A 24804-nucleotide genomic window follows, 5' to 3' on the forward strand; every position below is an offset into this window, starting at 1 on the left:
TCGGGACCAGTGGGACGTAGCGGGGCCACCTCCCCTTGGGGGGGATGTTTCCCAAACCCAGCTCGCAGGAGGATGCACAGAGCCCTGTCCTTTTCATAGTAGGATCCATTTCCTTTAATCACCAGCCAGAACGCCCTTTTGAGTGCCTTCCCTGCAGCCAGGAGGGGCTGCCGATGTACAGAGGCTTCGCCGGAGCCCTCTGCCACTTGTCCCTTGTGCATGACAGCGGGTGGCATTTCCACCCCCCGTGCACACGTGTGGTCTCTCCTGTCCCACAACTGCCCCGCGCTGCCCTGCTGGCTGCTGGCCACTGGGAAAAGCTCAGGCTCTCCATAATTCAGGGGCTGTTCACTTGCATTCCTCCTTGCACGAGGAGTCACTGGAGCAGCGCATGAGGGCCGGGGCAGCAAGCCCCCACCTCCCAGGGGTGTACCACCAGCAGGAGGTGTTCAGGGTGTACCAGAGGCACCTCTCTGAGGTAAAGCAGTGCCCGGGGGGCAGATTTGGGTCTGTTCTCAGCCACCCCGGTGGTGTCAGGGACGAGGACTCGCCTGGCCGCGGCTGTCCCTGGGCTCTCCTGGGGGGACCATTTGCGGTAAGAAAACCAAATTGTAACCCAGGCTCGCACAGTGATCCAGACTGTTTTGTGTGATAACAGCCCTGGCCTTTAAGTTATCTTAAAGCAAGGAAAGCCTAAAGCATTTTCAGGTAGCAGCTCCGTAAGCTGTGGGCAGAGGTGAAAACACCCCGAGCCTCTGGAAGAAACCTGATTTTATTTAACTCCTGCTAGGAACAGGTACCGCAGCAAAGCAGCGCTGAGGGGTGGAGGAGCAGGGCTGGAGATCAGCAGCACGGCGAGCTCCAGACGTGTTGCCATCACCTTTCTCAGCCCAGCCAGCTTGGTGTCAGGCGTTGCTCTGCCATCCTCGCAGCAATTGCAGCAGTTCCCAGCGCTCCTCCGGGTTTGCTGCTGGGTGCAGCGAGGAGGCTGTCATCAGGAGTGCTCCAGGACAGCGCTGTCAGCGCAGAGCGTTAGTGGAGGGAGACGGCAGATCAGAAAGTGGCTTCTAAAACATTTTGTCATCGTCTTAAATTTGAGAAATAATTGATGTCAGTGGGTGGCATAAAGGGTGGTAATTGGTTCCCGTAAATCTTTAAGTGCGTTAGCAGGCCGGGTTTGTAACAAAATATCTGCAAGTTTCACTGCCTGTGTTCAGCTCCTGCAGGCTGTATGCTGCTGGTCGGTTTCGTTGGTCCCACTTTCTGGTAGGGCTCTGTTTATAAATAATGCTGATAAAAGATGAACCTGATTGCCACGTCCTCCCTGATGTGCCATGGGCAGGGGCTGCAGGCTCGGGACAGCAAGGCACTGGCTGTCCCTGGGTGAGCAGGACCTGGCAGCCTTTTCCTCTCAGTTTTTCAAAGAGACGGCCGACATCATCTCACAAGTGCTTTTTTTCCCTTCATTTTTCTTAAAAAGGAACGGTAATTTTGCTCCTGTATTTTTTTTTTCCCTGAAATAGACTCTGAGGTTATAGCTTGTGATCAACTAATGGCCCAGCCTGCAGCCCTGAGAGTGTTTGTTCATGAGCTGTTTTATCTCCAGGTATACTCCACAGGCTAAAAGGATTTATTGTTTCAGTAAATTGATTCAGTGGAGTGCAGTTTAGTCAGAAATAGTCTCTGTTTGTTGAAGGTGGCTCTCCAGCTATTTTTTCTCCTTGCACTGAGTGGGCTCAAACCAGGATAAAGAGTAGCTGAGAATTCATTTAGCGGGAGAATATTGCTCCTTCATGCCACATAAATTACAGTATTGCAGAAATAATTATACCGGAGGACGGCGTCGTGTGAAGGAGTGTGCCTGGGGATGCTCGGCTGGGCCGGGCTGTGCCCTGCTCGGGGGTGAGGGAGGGATCCCGGGGAGGCTCCGCTGCGTGCTGGGCTTCCCTGCGGGCTGTGGGGAGGTGGTCCTGGGGTGGTTGGTGTCCTCCTGGGGCTGATGCTGATCCCCAGGGACCTCAGGAGGTGGGTGAGGCAGCAGGAGCCAGGAGGAAGCATCACTTGCTGGGGGAGAGGATGAAAGAGGCTCATCCCTGAGGTTTGGAAGGGGATAATGAGCAAATTCCTATTTCTGTGCCTCATACCCTGCAGCCTGAGAGCCCCAACTTCATAAATACCTTCCAAGAGCTTCGTCTTCCTCTCTTACACTGGATGCCACCTCTGTTGGGTGCGTTTCAGCAGCCTGGTCTGTCCGTCTGCCACCTGTACTGAACCGCTATGGGCTGGGAGCGGGTGCGGCCTGGAAGACCTGTGGGTTCGGTGAGCTTCATGGCCACATCCCCAAATTATAGTTGTTCCTATGAAACGTGGTCTGTGATGGGCACAGAAGGGTTCTGCAGGGATCCACATGGAAACCAGTCATCTTTAATGGGTCAGTGTTGGTGGGAGGAGAGCCTGGGAGGCCTCCTGGAAGGGGCGCTGGGACGTGGAGCCCTCTGTTCTGCTGGTGCTGTGAGCATGGCTCCACATCACGATCATAGCGGTGAGAGATGAAATCCTCACCTCTAGCCACGTCCCTCCAGACAGAAACTGTGAGAAATCAGCAGTGACACTGCCCTTCTTCTGCGGAGGCCCCTGAAAGCTTTGTTTTTCTCCCCCACTTTTATACAAGACCCTGCCATACCTTAGCCAAGTGCAGACGCCTTTCTTTTGGTCAGCCTTTCAAGTCCACAGTCCTGGTTTTGATCGCAAGGTCGTGATTGTGACCTGGGGCTTAATCCTTGGTCTTGTTCAGCTGGAGTTACACGGTGTAGCCAAGGTCTGAGTCTGAGTCTTTGCCCTTCGTTCCCAGGGAAGATAGCGGTGGCACAGTTGGGTACAGCACGGGGAGTGTTTTGATGGAGTATTTTTTGTTTTTGCCATTTGGCTGGCCACAATCAATATGGATAGTGTTTTCTCAGCCAAAAAAATGACAATTTTATGAATGGAGTTTAATAGCAGTAACTTTATATGATGCAGAAAGAGATAAACGGAGCTCAAATGGAAAAAGAACTTCACCCTCAGGCCCCATTGTTTAGTGTTTCATAAGCGATTAATCGCTTCGTTCCCATCAAGTGCAATTGTCAATTCAATAAGCTCCGAGGTATCCTGAATGGCGCTTGGCAAACGAATTCCTAATGTAATTACATCTAAACGGAGTGTGAGAGCGTGTGAGCGAGAGGAGGCAGGGATCTATATTTCTCCGTGTAGCGGCGTAGCGAGTACATTGCCCGCAAGCCGCCTTCCGTCCGACGCCGCTGATGATTTCGCACCGTGCTCGAATGCAGCTTCTTTGCACCTGATGCGGAATGGGAGCTGTGCAGGGGGAGGTTGGTGTCTGTGGGGTTAGTCCTTTCCACCAGAGCCTGAAATATTGGAAGGAATGGGATGTGAAATAGTAGATTTGATGGATATGTAATACCAGGGTTTGAAACGCTGGCCGAGAGTTGTACGCTTAAAGTCACGTTAGGGTAGAAGAGGAAGGCTTGCGTTTCTCTTACAGCACGGGCATCACGGTGGTGAGTTTATAAACGGACACCATCGAGGCAAAAGCCATGTGCTGGCATCCCGGTGCAGCTCCACGCTCTGCTCCAGCTCCTCTGGGAGCCCTGGGCACCGCGTGCCGCTCGGGGGGAGCAGGGCTCCGTGCCTGCCGCTGGGGCGTGGCTCCTAAAAGGCACGGGCCGCTCGGCGTGTTGTGGCACGGCAGCCCCGGCGCTTGAAAGGGCTGCGATAGGGAGCAGCGTTGTCTGCCCGAGATGGGATCTCAGCCTCGACACAGACATGTGAATGCCAGGCTAGATGTTTGCAGAGACTTGTCAAGCCAAGGGAAACCCTGCCAAGGCGAAACATTGGGGAAGATCTGAAACAGGCAGACAACGGTGTGCTTGCTTGCCGGTCTCGCCTGCGGCTCTCTTTCCCCCTTGACAGAGATTTTTTGGCGGGTTGGTGGCCAGCGGGGAAAGGAGCAGCTCCGTGGCCTCATCCCGCAGGGGAGCTTGCCCCAGGACACAGCCCTCACGCTGCAGCTCTGCCTGAGCCCAGCGAGGTGAGTGGCTCCTCCGACACTCAGTTAATAACTGCCTAACACCACTACGTCCTCAAGCCTTTCTTTCCTGCTCTGTAACCGAGGCGTTGCCTCCTGTAGCCTTACAGGAAGACAGGTAGCAGGTCACAGGACAGTGATGTGTGGCGGTGGTGCAGCGTGACCCTGCTGGACGCTGCGCAGACGTAGTGCTGGGTACAGGATGCCATGAACCCTGCCCACGGAGCCCTTGCTGCCTGGGGGTCCTGGAGCACCCTGGCCCTTGTTATAGATACGCACAAAGCGTGAGGGTTGCACGGCTTTCGCTTGCTTCCACTAAAGGTCCCGGTACAGGGGGAATAAAACACAGCACAGCAGGTCAGAGCCCCTGCCCCGGGTCTGACCTGGTGCTGCTGGACCTCTTGTTTGTCCTCAGCTCCAGCCTTTGGCTTCAGTTTTACAGTTCCATTCAACTGGCCTTGTAAGGGTCAATTTTCACAGTCTTCACAATTAAAGCATTGACTTTGTGTTGCCAAAGCTTGTCTGAGCCCTCGCTGCAGAAAGCATCTCTGCAAAACTTGTCTCCTTGAACATTTAAGCTGTCAGACCTAATTATCCGCATTGGTTCAGCTGAATGGATTTCGTTCCTCTCAGCCAGCAGCAATATTTCGTTACTGTCTATGAAACATAAACTGTATCCCGAGTTAGAAGCGGCCGTTTTCTGAATCGCAGATCTTATCACTGCCGTGGATTCGGAGTTCTGGTTCGAGCTGAGGGCTCAGATGCCTCCCCTGTGCAGCGCAGCCCCTGCAAAAACGCTCTGGGCGGTCGCAGGGCGCTGCATCCCCGTCCTTCTCTGCCTTGTGCCTTGCAGAAAAGCCCGAGCTGGATGAGATCACCCTGGAGAGTGCTGGAGGAGCTGGAGACCATGTGCTACGAGAACATGAACATCGCCATCGAGACGGAGAGGGCCTGGGCATCGAGTACGACGAGGACGTGGTGTGCGACGTGTGCCGCTCGCCGGAGGGGGAGGACGGCAACGAGATGGTGTTCTGCGACAAGTGCAATGTCTGCGTGCACCAGGTGAGCAGCACGTTGAGAAACACCTCCCGGGCTTCCTGCGAGCTTGGTGTGCCCCCTGCTCCTTATTCCCTCATCCCTGTGATTTCATTATGCCTCCCCTTCCATTCATGCACTTTTTTTCCTTGCCTGCACCAAGCTGCACCCGTGAGCTCTTCGGCACCCAGGGGTGAGCAGCACGGGCGCAGAGCCACGCTGGCTCTCCTCCACGGCACTGACTGCAGCATGATGTCAGGCAGAAGGACCTTCCAGCTCCACTGGCGTTGTCTCGCATCACAGGGCTCCTGTCCCAGCCTCCCTGCCGTATGAGTGCAGGGTTTCATTTCGTTTCACTGCCTGGAGGAAAATATTTTATTTTTAGAATTGAGTGTAAATGCTTCGAGCCCTTGCTGGAGGGAAGGGAGAAGAGCAGCAGTAGGCAGCACTGTCTGTGGGCTCCGTGTGCACTGGGAGAGGGGAAGCATTCACCAGGACGAGCTGGGCAGACTGCAGAGCATCCCTGTCTGCGGGGTCCCGCGTGGCTCCGGGGAAGCTTTGCTGGGTGTGCTCCCGTGGGGAGCGCAGGAACAGGGCCCTCGGGTGCCAGCATCAGCCCCGGGGCTTGGGGAGCCTGGAGCAGAGCTCCTCTTCCATCTCCTCTCTGTGAAGGGTCTTTGTTTTCTTGTTGTGTTTTTTTTTTTTCCATTTTTCTTGTTTTCCTCTATTTGCTCATCCTTTGGGCAGCTTTTCCATCAGCATTTCCTGGAGGTGGGAGAGCGCTGGAGATATGTATAGTTGAGGGAGGTGGGTGTTTTGAATGGTTTCCATCAGTGAATCAGATTCCACAAAATACCAGGACAATTTGGGGATGGTTTTTGGGGGGGTTGGGGTGTTTGTTTCTAGATTTAACAGCTGCTGAAAGAAATGGGAGATTTTCCCCTGCTTTCGGGCAGCACGGGCAGGTCCAAAGCCCACTGTCTGCCCATAAGCTGCCGGGGGTCCCGTCTGTGCCCTGCTTTACACTCAAAGCCACAAATTCCAGAGCCTCAGATGAGAGGAAGGGCTGCTCAGACACACGTGCTGGGGTGCTGGGGTTACGGTGCTGGAAGAGATCGCTGCGATCGTCTAATCTGCATAACACAAGCCCTGAGACTTGCTATTAATTAGTTCCTACGAAGCGCATCTTGTAGAAACACATGCAACCTTCGTTTAAAAATTTTCAGGGAGGAGGAATCTTCCCCCCCCCCCCCGCTGCTAAATTGCTCTGGTTCATTGCTCTCAGGGTGGAAATGTCGCGCTTGTGTCGAGCGTGGAAGTGATCCAGCTCCAGCCCGGCCCCGCAGCGCTCACCAAATTCCCCTTCCCTGGCGTGGGGCCACGGCTGCGCCCTCCCCGCGACAGGTCCCGACCTGACAGCTCCGCTCCGTGTCCTCCCCGGCCGTTGGGCTTCCCGCCCAGCGTAAAAAAAAAATAAAAATAAATGTTATTTATTTAAATGGGTTAAATAACAGAAAGCGTGGTAAATAACAGAGAGCCAAGACTCTGCTAGAGGTGCATACCTGGGGATAGTTCCTGCTAACCCTTGTGTTTTGGGATTGGTCTGCCGTGTTCTTCTCCTAGGAATACTTACCAGGCTGGTTTTGTCTGGTGCCAGTTCAGGTGTTTTGCAGAGATCTGTTGCGGGGATGATTTCTGTCCGATTTGGAGGTGCTGTGAAACACACAGTTAAGTCTCTGTGAACCGTGTGGACCTGCAGCAATCATCGTACCTCCTTTAATTCTTTATTTCCCAATAATCCGTTCACAAAGTGACTTTTTCCCTTGGAAGTCACTACTTTTGGAGTCCATTTATGTGTTGGGGAGAGCTAAAGTCACGTTATGAAGTCTTTTTCTTTGCCGTGATGACCGAGCAGGCACTTTTCCCACGCTCACACACCTCCCCGTGCCCCTCTGCGCCATCCCTGCCAGCAGCACGGGCAGAAACGGGGTGGCGGTGCCCTGCAGCAGCGGGACCGAAAGCTGCTCTTTTTTAGGGTAGACTTCCAAAAGTGGAGCTGACAAGTGTGGGAAGGAGCTCACAGCCAGCGCAGTGGAGTGGTGAGGGTCCCTATCGGCACTGTCTGTTTGCTGCCTTCTGGACGGGCATCAGAGCAGCCACATCCAGAACTAATTACATCGCCTCCTGAAATAGTGACACAGGCACGAGCTTCTCCTCTGCTCTCAGAAACACTCGGTGCTGTGAGACTTCCAGCGGCCCTGCGTTCGTGGCCAAGGCAGCAGTTGCCTGCCGCTCTTTTAAAACTCTTTAAGTGAAAGTTATGGGACCTGCCGGCTAAAGACTGTCTAGTTTTAGTGGTAGCTGTTTAATACAGTTGTAAGTTACTGCTGAAGTGGAAGGTATTTTATCATCGTCATTACACGACACAGCTTATCATTTGGCTCTTCCCCAGGTAGGGAAGGGAAATTTTTTTAAGCCCTTTGGCTGGTCTGTGCTCTGCGTTATCGCAGCAGGTCTGGTGGCTCCGCAGGCAACCAGGGCACTGTCAGAGTCCTTTTGTTCCCTTCTGCCTCCCACTCTCTTGGCCATCGATTTGTCCTTGTGTCCTTTGGCTTTACCCATCCTTTAATGCCCCTCCCTTCTGATTTATATTCATTACTGTCAGTTTCCCCTTTTTTACCTTTACGCAGTTATTTTCACTTCCCTTTTGGGCTGTGCTGGGTTTTTAACCAGCGTGGCCATCTTTCTCTCGGGTCTGTGGCTTCGCAGCCCTCATCTCCCCACGAGGTTTTCTCACAGCGTTCATCCCCCCGTGCCACGCAGGATGGGTCATTTAGAGGCAAGGCTGCTCCCACTTGGGCTGCTCTTAGATTCTCGCTGCCCATCTCGTGCGTGCGGGGAGCTGCTAACGCAGACCTCGTGTCCCTGGGCCACCGGACCAAATCGCACCCGGGCTGGCAGGACCGTGAATCACCACGATTTTGGATGGCGTTCGGAAACGTGCACGAAACGGGCGGGCAGATTTCCGTCCTGTGGAGCTGCCCTCGCAGGCTCTGCAGCTGATTGCAGCCCGTTTGCCCCCCCGTTTGCCGGCGCTACCGCTGCTTGGCAGGACACAAAGCACGTTTGTGTACTTAGCATTTAATTAAAGCCCGGGACATATTGATACGGCATGAGTATCTGTGGGACAATAAGGAAGGTAGCAAGGAAGGAAGAATTTAGACTGGCTGCTTTGATTGTGGAGCTGCTTCATGTCTGCTTTCCGTTACTAGACGCCCAGCTGCCACGGCAATAAGCCAGCGGCAGTTAAAAATGTCCAGGGAAGGAGCAGGTCCCTCTGTGCTGCAGGGAGGATGCTCGGCCCGGGACGGTCATACTAACCAACTTCCCTCCGTCTGTGCAGGCGTGCTACGGCATCCTGAAGGTCCCCATCGGCAGCTGGCTGTGCCGCACCTGCGCCCTCGGCGTCCAGCCCAAGTGTCTGCTGTGCCCCAAGAGAGGGGGAGCGCTGAAGCCCACTCGGAGCGGGACAAAATGGGTCCACGTTAGCTGTGCCTTATGGATACCTGAAGTAAGTAAGGTGTTTTCCAGCCTCCTCTTGAAACACCACTGGGCGCGGAGCCGTCTGCCAGGTCTAAGCCCAGAATATCCGTAGGTGATGTGAATAGCAATCGCAGTTTGGCTCACCGAGCCCTGCTGGGGTCAGAGGCACGCTGCCCGTCGGTCACCAGGCTGTGTTTAATTAGCAGCCAAGCTGCATCCCATTAAGGGAGGACGCTGCGCGGGGCAAGCTGCTGCCCTGCTCGCAGGGACACCCGTGCTCTCCAAGGAGAGGTGACGTTGGAACAATTTGTGAAGTGTGGCTTTATCCTCTGGTGGTGCGAAGTGCAAAGAGGAACACTGGGAGGCGAGGACTTACCGGCATCCAGAATGACAGTAAAGAGAAAATACAAGCTCAAATTGGCAGGCAGGTGGATACAAGAGCAAGGCCAGAGCATCGTGCTGCTCCCCAGCATCCCTGGAGCCCAGCACTGCAGCAGAGCAGAGGGGCCTCAGCACCCAGCCAGGGCTGAGGGGCACCCATGGGACCAACCTCCCTGGGCAGGATAACGCAGATTGCCTCTGCCTGTCTGGGATACACAGCAACATCAGTTCAGAGGAAACACCGGCATGTTTCCTTCCATTTCCTCCATATTGTGTGTTTTTTTCCCCAACCTGCAAATCCACCCCTCATTCTGACTGCCAGGAATATCCCCCATAGGAGAGTTGGGATAGCAACAGGTATTGACTCTGCCTTCTCTTTCGTGACCAGGTTAGCATTGGATGTCCTGAAAAAATGGAACCCATTACGAAGATCTCCCATATCCCAGCAAGCAGATGGGCTCTGTCCTGCAGCCTCTGCAAGGAGTGCACTGGGACCTGTATTCAGGTACGTGAATCGGCCCCGAGGAAACCCAGACCCTGTGCCTTTAGTGGCCACCAGAGATTCACGAGCTGTTGGTGGACGAGATCCAGCCGAGGTGTGTTCCTGCTCTGAGTCCTAGGAACAGACCTAACAGGGCGTGAGCACTGATCAGACATCATCAGGTGTTTTTGCAGTTATTTCATACACTGAGTGCCAGGAATCCAGATGAACTTTCTTTGCATAACACGGCGATGTTGCTGTAGTGACACTAATTACCGGGACTAGGCGACCTTGGTTTGAAGTCAGGAACTTCCAGTGGAAGGGCTTGGCACAGCTGCCAGGAACCTGCGATACTCAGGAGATTTAAAGCCCCAGCATTTCCCAAGCCAGTGGGGTTGGATGTGAGGGGGACATCAGGAAGGTCGTGTGGGGGACATCAGGAAGCCCCAGGTTCAGGCGGCCCCCCCAAGCTTACCAGCTTGCAAAATAGAGTATTTAGTGCGTATTACATTCCCACATGTTCTCCTGTTTTGCCACACCTAAGCAAACCACCGCAGACATCTGATTTCCTGCTCTTCCCCCGGCAGCAGCATGCTGGCGAGGGGGCGAGGCTTTCGCATGTGAGACTAAAAGCAAGGCGCTCCGCACTCGCCTGCTACAAAGCAGGAAGAGCTTTCAGGGCCACAAAACGGAGCAGGAGCAGAAGCTCCAGTTCAAAACGCAGCACGCTTGGTGCAGGAGCACGTGGGGAGCTTTGCTGGGTCACTCAGCAAAATCCCTGCTGCACCCTGCCCCGGGCAATCCCTGGGGACGGGCTGGGGATCTGCAGCTGTGCGGTGCCAGTGCCTCTGCTTTCGCTGGCAGCCCAGACGTTGACATCTTGGCATGCAGAGGGTCATGGAATAGCCATTAAGCTTTGAAAAATTGGGAGAAAGTTTTGGATGCGTACCAATCCCAGCTAACCAGCTCCTGTACAGCGCTGGGAGCTGCACTGCAGGGGTGGGGGCTTGGGGCAGTGAACTGGGGACCAGAGCAGCTGGCTGGTGGCAGGAGGGTGATAGGAGCAGGTCTGCAGGCTCCGCTGTTGGTGCGCCTGCCTCAGGTTTCATGCTTTAAAGGGAGCTCTGTAAAAGCAATCCCCGTAGCTCGAAATGAAGCCTCGCAATGCTTCTTTAAATCTCCAGCGTTGACTCACTTCTTTTTTGATGGTTCTGGGTGGATCTGCTTATTCACCCTGCCAGATGGAGATACTGTGTCATAGCAGCAACTGCTTTCAAAGAACGGAAGGGCAAGGAGAGGAGGCAAACAGGCTTGGCAGCATCAAAGAGAATTCAGCTTCTCCGAGGCTTCATCCTCTCAGCAGCAGCATCACACGTTAGCGGCGCAGTGCCTGGGACTGAATGGATTTGCATTAAAGGTCACCTGAAACGGAACAGGAGCTTTATTGTCCGGCGTGCCGGCAGCTAGCAGTTTATAAGCCTTCATGAGGTTGTCCCCAGAGTGTCCGCCAGTGTCACGCGAGTGCTCTCAGGATGGGTTTGCTTCAAGGGAAAAAGGGAGAAGAAAAAAAGCAGGCAGTGCCTTTGTTTGAGGATTTAAGGAGTAAATCAGCGAGCTCACCCACAGATAAATAAACAGGCTCCATACTCACAGAGGTAGAGAGCTCTGTTTTGAGAGCTTATGTTTATGGAGCATATTTCTGATTAGTGCCTGTTTATACAGGTGTAATCTAACTACCTTTGTCAGCGTTTTAGGTTCGTGACGCAGCCCTGAAAGGAGAGGGTTGTTTTCTGTTAGAGCACTTAGCTCTTGGCAGCAGGAGCTGATGCTCCAGGTGCCCGCAGGCAGGGAAAGGTCGGCTGCTGCTCCCAGGACAGGTTTTTCCCAGTGGCCGGGCAGAGCTGGGCTTGGCTGAAACGGGAGGTGGGATCCCCGGGAGGCGAGCTGGAGGAGCAGGAGCCTGTCACCCCGACAGGCACAGGGCTGCTCATGGACAAAGCACAGCTTCAGAGGAGCCGTCACTTGGGCAGAGACAAACATGAGGCGTTTCTGCACAGGCACCAAGGATCCGTGCATCAAGGTATTTGTCCCCATCCGGATTTGACCACCAAAGCAAACCCATGAAGGGCTCCCTGCACCTCTCCAAGCCTCTGACATTGCTGCTTGCGCATCGTTACTTCCCTTGTGTCTTTGTGAACCTGTGGTCACCCGGTGCAGCCGTGATGAAGGCAGTGCTCCCTTGTGCTGGGCAGCAGCGATACAGCCCTGAACGTGCACTTCTCCCTTCTCCTCCGAGGGGAAATAATGACTTCATGGTGGTTCTTGTGGTCAGACATCGGGAGATGCCAAAGAGCGTTCAGTATCCAGCAGGAATTTTCTTGTTTGCATTGCCGAACTGAAAGAGAGAGTGCCAGGAGCCGGATCCTGTGCAGCCCAAGTCCCGACACGCCCGCGGCGAGGAGGACCCAGCACCCTCCTCGCTGGGAAAAGCAACGGGCTCCTGCTACAGGAGCTTACTGCTGCCTTCCAGTGCAGCACAAAACGCCACGTCTCTGTCTGCTGGCAGTCTTCTCCAAAGGACGTACATTTTGCTGACATGATCTTCCAACTTTCTTTTTTTTTGGAGAAAATTCCCTGGGAAGTGACCTCCACCACTCAGCTGCTGGTGATCAGCTCCCTCGGAGCTGCTCGTGCCACTGCTCCTGGCCCACGCAGCTCCGAAAACTGGAAACTTCGGGGCAGGGAAGAGCAGCGTGGGTGCGCTGTGCACTCCCCAGCGTCCTCTGCCCCAGCGTGAAGTGCCCCAGCATCCTCCCAGGGTGTTTGCGATGCTGGAAGTGCGTATTTCAGCTGAAAGGCACCGCCGGGATCCAGACCATCTGTGGTCACTAAAAATCATCTGGTAGTTCTTGTGAGGGTGCAGAAGTGTCATGTCTGATGGCTTGGCCGGGGTTCAGCACGGGTAATTAGTTTTTCCTTCCTAAATTTCCCTTGCAGTTCTGTCGGAGTAGCCACTTCCTTCCACTTCAGCCCCCAAACTGCTGCACAGCACCGCTGTAAGCTGTTAAAACAGCTGTTGGGCTTCACGGTTAGCAGCGTGTGAATTTCACTGGCAAATAAAATCATCCCGCTACTTCTTCCCAGTAAGAGTGCTTTAGGACTAATTAACAGCCCACATCAATCTCTGCTGCAGTTTTCACCGTCTCAGGATTGGGTTTGGGAATGGATTTGCTCCTGCCTGGCAGATCAGCAGCGCGTTTTGAATTCCTCGAGTGAAGGTGCTGCGAGACGAGGCGGCACCATCGATGGTGGAGCAGATTCAGGGCCTGCAGCGGTTCGTACATCCATTTTTGAACCATTTTGTTGTGCGTGGCAGAGCCCTGCCTGCCCCCTGCAGACACCTCTGTGCTGTGCTCACCGGGGCTGGATGGGGCCCTAGGTTTTTCCTGTCAGCTCCCTTCGTTGCCCTGTCAGCCGAGCTGCCTCAGGATTTTCCATTTGCATTTCGGGCACGGTTTCTGACAACTGCTGCTTGCCATCTGTCGGAGGAGGAATGCAGGACGGGTGGCGTTCGCTTTGCTTTATTCCCAGGTGCTGCGATCCTCTCCGCTGCTGCCGTGGCTCGGGCAGGGACCATGGCTCGCGCCACCGCCGCGTGGCTGCCCCCAGCTCGGCTCCCCGCGGCGCGAGGTGCTGTCCCCTTCCTGCGGAGGTGTTTATGCACACAGCAGCACAGAGGGATCTCCCCGATGATTTAAAGTACCCCTAGCTGTTAGACCAGAATAGGCACAGTGAGTACACCGGTTGCTGTACAGCTCGGCGCGGTGAAAGTACCGTCCTGGCTACCAGACAAGAAAACTCCATCAGGGGAACTTGGCGCTGGCAAAGGCCTCCGACCTCAGCGTGGCATTAAAGTGAGAGCGAGGGACTCCACCAAGCGACACTGCGTCTCCTTCTTGTGGTAAATCATTCTCCGTGACGGCAGGAGCAGTGTGCACTTTAAAAGCCAGCACATGATACACGGACTCCTCTGAAAGCCCTCAGCTGCCTTCACAAGCAGCTCCAGGCTGGAGTTAGGAACAAATGGGGCGTATTTAAATAGGGCGAGTGGAGAGAGGGGTTAATACACCACCTGCATTTCGTGCCTGCAGGTGGGGATATGCACGTGGCTGGACATGGCTGGAGCAGGCGGTGCTTGCAGGACAGTCCCGGGGATGCTGAGCCCCATCCCTGGCTCCAGCAGCAGCCTCTTACTGCCTGCGGGATCAGTGCCCAGCACCCGGGGCTGTGCTGGTGCCGCTTGGGGGCTGGCCCCGCTCTTCCCGCTGATTTCGGAGGCTTTGGAGCGGGCTTTGGAAGCGGAGGACTCGGACACCGCTTGCCAATGCTTTTCTTGGCCCCGGCAGCAGCGCGAGGCTCCTGCTTTCATAAGCACCAGCAGCTTCGTAAACAAAGTTGAGGGAAAATCTCGCAAAGCGGCCGTGTCAAAAGTTCACACGCTCGGTGACGGCACAACAGCAGAGGGATTCGGGGCTGATGGGACCAAGACTAAAAGCAATCAAACTTTTCCTCAACTACCACCAGCAGTTTTTCCTTTTCTTTTGGAGAATTAAAGTGCAGCGGAGCCCCAGCAAAGCTCGGCGGCATCCTGAAGGGTTTGCGACCAACATGCAGGGAGCTTCACGTGCCTCGGCGTGGTCGGCCTGGCCAGGGCTGTGCCCTGCCTCCCCGCGAGAGCAATCGCCGAAACGCGGTGCCTGCGGCAATCGGCCGCTTAAAATGTCTCCTTATGGCAGTTTAACTGGTCATTAGGAGCTGGAATAGACTGATTTCTTACGGGTTATGGTTGAAATAATTACCGGACACTGAGCCATTAAAAAACTGTTAATGAACGGAGGGGGGAACGTGCTGAGGTGGGTATGGTACTGCGCTGGCTGTAGGCGGATTCTGTCCGTAGGAGACCGGGCTGGGTTCTGCTGTCTGTGGGGTCCGGGTGACTTGAGCATAAGGTAAGTCAGGGAAATTGTCAAAAATGTCATCTGATACAAGTTTGACAACAGTTTAGTCATTCTAAAAGTTAATTTTGAACATATAGTTATATTTGAACATACAGAGTGTCTTCTGTTCTCTGTATGGTGAACTTCCTCCTTCTTTTATTTTTCCTTTTTGTCTTTTCAATGGGGCTAATTAGAATCTGTGTAATTTCCAGAAGAAAAAGGCACCGTGCTCGGGGAGCATCGCCTGCTTCTGACACAGCACATTCGCTTGCACACCTTGACATCCGTACGCTCGTTAAAAACGGCATTTTGGCTTCGGGTGCGGTAAAAGAGTGGAGCAGGTTAAGGGGTCGGGTGAAGTACAGGCGGGGATTTCTCGCTCAGGATAAACCGGCTGCCAGGCTTTGAGCATCCCACTGGCCCACGTGCTGTCTGGGGCTGCTGACGCATGTTGTTGGAAGAACTGCTGGAAGCTCCTGTTGGTGGTGGGGGAAAGGTAACAGGGCCCAGAATGGTGCCGCAGGTAGGGTGGGAAGCGGCCCGGTGGTGTCTGGTGAGCCCTGGCTTTCTTCTGCGAGGGTTTTTGGTGTGCAGCTTCACGGGTGTGCATGATGTGGGCAGTACCGCCATTCTGCCACGAGCAGTATCCGTTCTGGGGCACCTGTGGTAGGTGGTGTCCCTCCGACGGGCGTCACCCCGTCGGTGCCTCGCCCTCAGGCCTGTCCCTCTCCCCGCAGTGCTCCATGCCCGCCTGCGTCACCGCGTTCCACGTCACCTGCGCCTTCGACCACAACCTCGACATGCGGACTATTTTAGCAGACAACGACGAAGTGAAGTTCAAGTCCTTCTGCCTTGAGCACAGCACCGGTGCCACCAAACTGCCCGAGGAGCACGGACAGAGCCCGACCAGGCCCAGCTGGACTTGGAGAAGGTCACGCTGCGGAAGCAGAAGCTCCAGCAGCTGGAGGAGGACTTCTATGAGCTCGTGAAGCCTTCGGAGGTGGCGGAGAACCTCGACCTAAGCGAATCGCTGGTGGATTTCGTCTATCAGTACTGGAAGCTGAAGAGGAAAGCCAACTCCAACAAACCGCTGCTGACTCCAAAACGGATGAGGTGGACAACTTGGCTCAGCAGGAACAGGACGTTCTCTACCGACGCTTGAAGCTCTTCACGCACCTCAGGCAAGACCTGGAGAGGGTGAGTACAGCTTTTCCCGTAACGGCGTGCCTGTAGGCTCCGTCAGGGCTGCTCTGATGGGCCCCGGTGCCTATAGACAGGCCGAGCCCTGTTCCCTGCTGCCCCAGTCTGCCCATACGATTGCTTCCCTTCATCTGGAGCGCTGCTCAGCAGCGAGGAGCACACGCTCCTCTCCCCCTGCTTGTCCCCAGGCTAGCCTTTTGAAACAGGATGAAACGGCACAATCACAGAGCAGCCAGTCTGCTGCCGTGCTCGGCACACACGGACCATCGCCGCTGAAACGCTGCCATCGGTGAAATAAGCCTGTGGCAGTCAGCTGTGAGTTCAAAGGGAGCAATTGTCTGCGGGGTCTGAGCTCGCCCAGTGCCTGTGCAGGGAGAGGAGCATCAATTGGTGGGGCTGGGAGGATGGGGCGGATGCTGCTGCTGTGCTGAGCAGGGGCTGACCGTGCTCTTTGTAGCCTCAGCAAGGAGTCACTGCCCTCAGAGCACAAAATCACCCTCAGATGCTTCCCGGCAGCGAGGCACGGGAACACATCACATCTTTACAAAGACAGGAGCATGGTAGGAGCAAACAGCGGGGCCAGCAGGACCGGGCATACCCTGCCCTGCGTGGCCAAAAGTGGGTCAGCTCCGCGGGAGACGCCGGCGCGGCAGAGCAGTGCTGGGGATGCAGCATCCTGCCGCAGGGGAGGGAGCAGCAGTGCTTGCAGGGGCAGCAGGCGCCAGCCAAGCAGCAGCAGCAGCAGCGGCCGGGTGCCGGAGCCGCGGGCTGAGCGCTGCTGGCGGCATCGCGTCCCCTCGCTGCCGGACGGAGGTCTGGCCGACATGGCTGCGCACGGGGAGGGAGCGGGGACGGGGCAGAGGCGGCCTGGAGAAGAGGAGGGGCGAGAAGGAGGCGAGAAGCGGCAAGGGGAAGAAGCGCAGCGAGCAGTGAGACAGCAGGAAGGAGCCCGGGAGGGGATGGGGGCGCGTGGTGCTGCTTCTGTCGGGGGGGACAGGGGCACAGGGAGAGGGCGGAGGGCACGGGGGGCAGGCAGGGCAGGGCTGCCAGGGCTGGGGCACTGGGGCCGAGTTCCCTTTCCTCCTCTGCTTAAAACCCAAGCCCTGCCTGGTTCCCCCTTCTCCTGCTACTGCCGGTGGGGTGAATCCGTGGCCCCCACCTGACAAAAGGGGGAGTGGAAGCTACTGAAGGGCTCAGGAGGTTGTTGGGGCGGGCAGAGGAGGAAAGCAGGGAAATCTGCTGCTTTGCAGGGAGGTGGTGCTGCCCTGCCCTGAGCCAAGGGACAGGATGCTGCAGGGCAGGACTGGGTGGCTGCAGGGACAAGGGTCTGCAGGGTACTTGCTGCTCTCTGGGAAGTGAAGGGGGCAGCGATGCTCCCCCTGCTTATCCTGAGTCCTCTCCAAGCTGCAGTGGGTTTGTGACACAATTTACCCCACTGGTAAGCTTTGGGGATGCTCACAGCACACCCCAGCTCAGCTCTGGCTCATCCCATCCTGACGCCATCTCATCTCCTTTTTCTCTGCCCATTTGTTAACCCTCACCCGAGAGCCTTCTGTTTAAAAGCAGTCGGATTTCAAGCTATCAGTCTCTCTCCTGCAGCAGTATCGACCTTCATCCCTGAATACATCACTGCCATCGCTCTGCCCATCTGTTCCTCCTTGCTCCTGCCTTCACGGCATCGTGTTTGGTCTCTGGTTGGGGCTGGCTGCTCCCACCAGGACTGGGACCAGTGCAGCGTCCCCGTGCTCAGGTCGGTCCTGGCTGCAGTGGGAGCCAGCGGTGTTTGTTCAGAGCCCAAACGGGGCCAGGGCTGGCACAGACGCTGCTGCTCCTCCACATGTTCAGTGTGTCTCCAAAGTCCCCCCGCTCCTCCAGGTTGGGAGCTTCTGAAGATACAGAGCCCCTCAAACAGGGCCTGAGGAAATCGGGCACTTGGGATATTTGTGTGCATCCCCGTACAGACTGCTGTGCTGAGCTGTCCCGTGCGGCTCTCACCTGTCCAGGGTGGATTTTGGCTGATGGCAGCCCCCAGCATCTCTCCAGGCAACATCTGAAAATGAGACCGAGGGCTGAGGTTAGCTATGCAGATGTGCTCATGCCTCCGCAGCATCCCGAGAGCGCCCTGCCTGCACTGAGGCCGTCGTGCATCCGGGTACAGCCCCTGGCCGTGCCAGAAAACCACAAAGGTGTTACCACGTCTCCATCATTTTCCAGAGCTGCCTTCAGGCTTCGCAGGGTTATTCCCATCAGCGTTCAGCCTCTGCCCAGCACCTCCCTGGAAGATCTGTTCGCTTGCTCTTTTTCCAAGGGGGGATCCATACAGGCTGGCCAGGTGGAAGCCTGGTGCTCCGAAGGGGGACCCCTTTCTGTCCCATTCCCACTCACACACCCCAGGTCTCCGCCTTGCAGCCCATCGCAGCTGCCCTGCCTTGCCTACATGGGTGGCTTGGCACCAGGCAGGGCTCAGAGAGCAGCATCCTGCATGGGCAGCCCTCCGACAGCATCCACACAGCCGTGTCTGGGGCATCACGGTGCTGGTTTAGTGTTTTCAGCAACGAATCTGGCAGAAACAGTTGCGCTGTCAGGGCTGATAATGGTGTCTCCATCCGAGAGCTGGGTAAGCAGAATCAGCAGGACGGGTAGCTCGGAGGCAGGCGGGGCGATTGCATTGCCCTCTGCATCCCTTATCCACCCCTTACCCCCAAAGTCAGCAAATGAAATCTGTAGGAACTCCCGGTTCCCTGGGAATCCTAACGTAGTCCCTCTGACTTTTCTCTTTGGCCCTCTTTGGTTTTTCTGTATTTTTTTAAAGCTTTTTCCAGTAGCTGGTTGTTTAAATTAGCTGTACCAAAAAGCTATATGGTTTCCAGGCTTTCCTACCAGCATCTCAGCTTGGCTTGGGGAAGCAGCGCGGGGCGGTGTTTAGCTGTCTAAGTGTGGTGTAAATACCAGAGTCTCTAAGCAGAGCACAAGTGATGTTTTCTTCCAGGAATATAAAATCGCAGAGAGAGATACCGCCAAACGCTTTGATATACCGGTTGCCAGAGGCAGTTGTTTTCCTCATAAAGAAATTTTAGTTGGATGTTTTCTTCCATCCAGAACAAAAAAAAAAAAAAAAAAAAGAGAACGTAGTAAAATATACAGCATGTAGCTCGCTTCTCGGTATTTACAGCTAGGGGATTGGGGAAAAAACAAACAAAACAACAAAAGAGCTTTTCTCTCTCCTGCGTGTGAGTGCTCCTGAGTCGTCCCCAGGGTGCTGGGATGAGGTGCGCAGGCCGCAGCTCGCCCCAACGGGCCTGCAGGGAAGGCGGCCTGCGCCCCGGCCTGTGGTGGAGCCAGTGCTGAGGACGGGCACCCCGGCGTACCTGGTGCTTCCCTCTTCCATGGAGCCAGGAAGCCAAGTACATAGTCACCAGAAGCTTCCAGCAGCATCTTTATCTTGAAGCCAAAACCAGCCATTTCCTCTAAAAACTGTTAACTGTGTTACGGCGCTCCTCCACAGCACCTCTGAGATTTTCAGAATCCTGCAGAGGATTTCAGGCCTTCGTTAGGCCTGTGAACAATTAACGGGGGATTACAACCGTCTGTGCATCCGTGCCATTGCCGTACCCGAGTACGATTTCTGGGTGAGGTACCTGGGCTTCTCCAGGCTCTGCTCCCTTCATGCGCTGACGTTTAGCAAAGCCCAGCTCGAAGGATGCGCTGCCACAGACGCTGGAAGCCAGTCGCGGCTGCTCGGAGCAGACTGCCGCACACACGGCCCTGTTTGCCAGCCTCTGTGCTGTTATTTGGGCTGAGTTGGTGCCCTTGAAAGCACAGATGCTGACGTGCAGATCCTGCTTGTGAGTTCAGGCCTGTGAAGGAGAGGTTAACGATTAACTTGCTTGTTGTTTGGCGGTCAGAAGAAGGTAGGAGAGAGTGACAGCCCCGACGTGTGACAGGCTGGGTGCTGTGCAGCAGAGGGGCAGGCATCCTGCTCGGCGCAGTGGCGGTGCTGAGCACCCCATGCACGTGGGACTTGCAGTGCCCACCCCAGAGATGGGTGCAGGTCGTGTTCCCCAGGGCGGCTGCTCCAGCTTGAGGGTTGGTGCCCCCAGACCTCCTCCTCCCCTCAGAACACTGGCAGGATGTGCAGGGCTCTGCGGAGAGATTTGCTGCCACAGCTGCTTTGCTTTCTGCCCCCTCCCAAAGCCCTGCCGTAACCGAGGAGCCCCGGTAGGAGTTGGTGGTGCAGCCCTGGTGAGGCCGAGATGAGAGGATGGAAACCCCGGGAGCAGAAGCAGCCACACAGCTTCAGGGGACCTCCTTCGAGCCCTGACTAAATGAACGCTGTTTCTTGTGTTTCTGTAGGTTAGAAATCTCTGTTACATGGTGACGAGACGGGAGAAAATGAAACACACCATTTGTAAACTCCAGGAGCAGATCTTCCATCTCCAGATGAAGCTTATTGAGAAAGATCTTTACCCAGGTCAGTACCGCTTGCAAGAGCTTGTTCTCACCGATGCTATAAGAGCCCTCCTCCGACGCCCAAACCTCAGTCCCCCACCCAAAGGAACCCAGAGCTGCCCCTGCCCTGCTGGGCTGTAGCAGCACGGTTCATGTGTCAGCTCCTGAAACGTGGACAGTTCTGTTCAGAAGCACACAATAAAGCCGTGCCCTGGGTGAGCGGAGTGCCGGAGGTCCGTGCTTTCACACACCCCTCCCGATGCCCCGCTCCACGGGCAGCACTCAGAGGAATCGTGTGGCTAGGTGCTGATGCTGACACAACAGCCTGAGCGATGTCGTGGGGGTGCTGCTGAGGAGAGCTTTGTTCTGCCTCCTCCTTTTTGAAGTTAAGCTGCTGACGGGATGGGCTTTTACCTCCTTTAACCCTGCTAGCCAATAGTTCTTTCTCCCTGGCTCCACGCACTGGTCAGCGGGGTACGTCACACAAACTTCATGCAAAGCCTCTGGCACCTTTTTTAAGGAACTGAAATGAATTTGCTTTCCTTCTGTCCTTTTTTCTTTTCTTGTTTTTGCCTTAACAAGCAGTGCCCGAGCCCACAGCTCCTCATCCCTCCTCCTTTTTTCAGTGGCAGCGCAGGACCCAAGCACCGTGGCTGCAAAACAGTTTTTCCAGAAGCAGCATCTGGCGCTTTGGCAGACTCTGCCGACGCTTGTTGTGTTTGTGGCTTTGGAGTTGCATTTGAAGCCATCACATGTTTGGGGTTTCTTCAGGAACTGTCTGGGCTGAGCTTTCCTTTACAAAAGTTTCCTTTGACTAAAGTTCTGGAGGCCGAGACGTGTGCGTGTTGAGGACGTGTGGGGCTTGGATCCTGTGCAGATCCCTCTCCGTGGCCGGAGCTGGGCGGTGTGGGGGCCTGAGGCACGCTGCGAGGAGCCAAAATCCCCCGGGGCCACTGGGTCCCTGCACACCCACCAGCTCCCACACTGAATCTACATCACGGGCACGGCCTGGGAATACGGAAAATTGAGTTCCTGGCTTTTGTCACTAACTGGAGACCCCGCATTCTGTGTCCTGAAAGCCATCCCCTGGCACACGGGGATGTCTGTGCCCATTACTCCCAGGTAATCTCGCCCACTGCACAGAAATTTCCAGCCCGTGGCAGCGAGGAGGCAATGGCCTCTTCCACGGGTGGATTAAAGACAACCACAAACTTAGATCCTGGTGGCGAGTGCCATTTTCCCCTGCCACCAGGCCCTGTGGCTCTGACTCAGCTTTCGCCTAAAGGGCTGCTTTATGAACACGGCCGTGCTGTCACGTCGCTGCTTTGGGGCAGCGGGCTGCACCCCGTTTTGTGCTCGTGGCTCTCAGAAGGAGGCACCCGGTGGCTTTCCAGGAGGGCTCCTGGCAGGGTGGGGGCTTGCTCCCAGCGAAGCTCTGGGATGCAGTGGGACCCAGCAGGTCCCCCCGGGCCGGAGCTGGGGGTGGCACCGGGGTGACCGCTGCTGGCAGTGCTGGGTATGAGCTGGGGAAGGCAGGGCTCCTGCTAACGCGGAGTTTGTCCTGCCTGGAGGTGAGTTGTCAGAGACAGAGCTGTGGTTCGTGCGGCAGGTTGGTGTGCAGGCTTTGTAATTGCGTTTCGATGCGAATGTTACTTTCTCGTAACCCCGAAAGGTTTGTGTTAGCCCATTAGCTTTACGCTCTGAACCGGCTGAGCTGAGCTGCCAGTCTGTCCCAGGACGGGCTTTTTGGTTAAGCCTGGGCCTCCAGGGCAGCCACTGAAGCATCCCTGGTGCGGGAAGTGCAGGAGCTTGGTCCCTTGGCCCCTGGGGTTTGAGCACTGGGGCCCCAGGACGGCAGCAGACACCAGGCAGCCACACTCCTCTCTGCGTCGGTGCCTGGTGTCCCCAGTCCCCTTGCCTGGAGCTAGCACCAGGCCATTCATCGCAACCCCAGATGTGGGGAGGGAATGCTGGCCCTGCTAGCAGTGTTGTAGCTTTCAGGTGAGAGCACGGCACCAGTCCGTACCTTCCCCTGCACACGAGCCGAGCGCTCATCCCCCAGTGCTGCCCTAAGCCGGGAGCGAGCACTGGGCTGGCCTCCCTGTTGCTCTTTCCATGGATAAAAGAGCGTTTCGGTGATTATTTTCTCTTGGCCCTGCCAGTCCCCGCTGTGGGGTGGCACATCCCACCCCTCGGCCTGCGCCCTCCCTCCTGGGCTCCAGCAGACTCCTCCACAGGGCAGCACCCAGCTGTGCAGACCCTCATCCCACAGGGCGCTCTCAGCATCCCCACGTTGGCTAAGCCTTATTCCGGGGGGGGGATACTCAGAGCTAAAGGTACTGAGCAGCCCGCAGGACCAAACCTCTGGATACCTTACTGCCCTGCTCTGCATCGTCCCGAAGCACTCAGTGGTCTGAATTCAGTGGGGAATGGTCCCTGCAGCAGTCTCTGCACTGCTCCTCACTGGCTTGCCGTGCACACCTGTAATTTCTTGGAGAAAGGGGGAAGTCTGCATTATTTTGCCCGGATGAGGCCAGTTTTCAACTCCTGTTAGTGGTAGTGACTGACCAAAATCTGTTGGGGTTACTCTAGAGGTGGTTTTGGCACAGCTTTTTCTGGAATGGCTCCCACATAAAGCTCCAAACCTGAGGGGTTTATTTTTCCCCACTGATAAATGAGGATTTCAGCAGGAGACTTTTAATCAAATCAGTGAGAACTGCTCATGTAAAATGAACCCACCTCCCTCTCCCGTGTTTTTCTTGCATGAAGTGGAAAGTAAACACTGGCTTTGAAACATGGCTGCAGTTTTGACAGGTTCCTCCTCAAAAAGTAATGGTCGTGCTTCTCTTTAGGTCCATTGTGCTGTCTAAACAAAGTTATATTTTTATTTTGCAAGCGAAGTGAAAAATTTGCCTGCGTTTCTCCTGTTACTTGGCAGGAAAGTAGCAAACACCAGTTTTGCTTTTGCTTTTCCTTCTGCTGGTGAGCCCTTTGCTCCTGCGGGGCTCCTGGGCTGCAAACCTCCGAGCATCCAGCGCAGGCAGGTGCAGTGCAGGTGCTCTCCCCTGCTCGCCCCGCGTGTTCTTCTTTCCGTCAGGAACAGCATCAAATTCGTAAAATCATTGCTCAGTAGTTGCACAGCTTGTGCAGGCTCAAGCTGTTGGCCGAGCTGTGAAAGCCTGCGTGTCTCAGCGCCGGTCCCACCAGCTGCCCAAATTCTGCTTTGAGGGCAACGTCCTTTCCTCTCCAGAAATTAATAGCTGGACTGGTGTGGGAGAATGGCCTAACAGAGTAAGTAAAAACCTTCGGAGTATTTCGCTTGGCAATACAGGTTGTGCTTTTATAGGGTATGTATTTGTCCTGTTTACCCAAGAGGAATAAATCCAGTAGAAATTCAAAGCCATTTCGGAAATGTTGATCTTCAGCTGAACGTCTGCATAGCTAGGAGTTATATTCCTGGCTTTCCGTAGGCAGCGGTGCTCATCTTTCCTACTCCGTTTAGTTATGTTCAGTACACCGCTTAAATTTTATGTCTTTGTTTTTTGTATGGTACGGGTGTGAAAGGTAAAATCACATCAAGGTCCGCTTTAAAATGCTGCCGGTGCCATTGCTGCCACCCAGCTCCTTGCGGCTCGATCCCTCCCGCAGCGGGCTGGGGCGCACACAGGTGCTCTCCGTGACACTCAGACAGGTTTGGAGGGCCCCCGGCCTCCTGGAGGATCTCTGAGCAGGGTTTGGGGTCATTCCTCATCTCCTGGAAGGTTTCTGAGCAGGGTTTGGGGTTATTTGGCCCAGGAGGGTGTCTCGGTGCGTGTGTGGTTTCCAGTGAGTCCTCTGCCTCCAGTGGCCCTGCTCCCCTGGCCGTGCCAAGCGCACATCCACAGCCCAAGCCTCTTTTTTTTTTTTTGTATAGGCTGCAGGGTTCACGTTTTCTTAACCTGTAAAGATTTTTAACCTGCATTTGGCCAAAACACAGCCCAGCCTTCATCCCTGCAGGGGTGTGCCGCGGGGAGCTTGCTCGCCGCAGGGTCCCTGGTGCCTCATCTCACACGGCCTTTTCCTTTTTTTCTAAAAAATGCCAGAACAAACTGGGAAGAAGACAAAGGGTAAGAAAAGTGACCCGAGAAGGAAAGGAAGAGATGGTAGAAAAAATAGTCCTGAGAAGAAAGAGAAAAGGAAATCAGTCAACGAAACTGTGTTGGGACAACTGGGTAAGTCTGATTTTATGGGCGCTGGGCTGCCCTTGAGCGGCGTTGAGGGGCGCGGTGCGCAGCAGCCCCAGCCCCTGCCCCGGCCTGCGGCAGGGGTGTAAAACACACCCGAAGGGGCAGGGGTGTCAAACAGCCTCGGGGGTGCACCCGGACTGGGAGAATGTGCAAGAAAAGCCGTGGTTGCACTTGCTGGTGATAAAATCAGACTTACCCACTTCGGAGCAGGGCGAATCCCGTGCGTCTCTGTGCCGCCCTCCCAGCACTGACGGTGAATCGGGCGCGGGGCCGTGCGTGATGCTTGCGTGCACCTCCAGCACGGTCAGTCCTGCTGGACGTGTCTGGGTCAGCCCAGAAGGTGGCTGCGTGGTGAGGAGTTCTGACGTTTCTTCGAGGGGTGAGGAGATGTGGCCTGGCCCTGCTGCC

General features: G+C 55.4%; 1 protein-coding gene across 1 annotated transcript in view; it reads left to right on the top strand.

The window, feature by feature from the left end:
- Positions 1 to 24804, top strand: part of JADE2 (jade family PHD finger 2) — a 62972-nt gene that overhangs the window by 32168 nt on the left and 6000 nt on the right. Inside the window, 10 exon segments of the mRNA XM_040574005.1 lie at positions 4938 to 4965; positions 4967 to 5025; positions 5028 to 5146; positions 8523 to 8690; positions 9432 to 9548; positions 15259 to 15397; positions 15400 to 15621; positions 15624 to 15718; positions 20075 to 20192; positions 24253 to 24381. Coding sequence (XP_040429939.1) covers positions 4938 to 4965; positions 4967 to 5025; positions 5028 to 5146; positions 8523 to 8690; positions 9432 to 9548; positions 15259 to 15397; positions 15400 to 15621; positions 15624 to 15718; positions 20075 to 20192; positions 24253 to 24381 — 1194 coding nt within the window.

The sequence above is a fragment of the Cygnus olor genome, chromosome 14, assembly GCF_009769625.2.
Source record: "Cygnus olor isolate bCygOlo1 chromosome 14, bCygOlo1.pri.v2, whole genome shotgun sequence".
NCBI lineage: Eukaryota > Metazoa > Chordata > Aves > Anseriformes > Anatidae > Cygnus > Cygnus olor.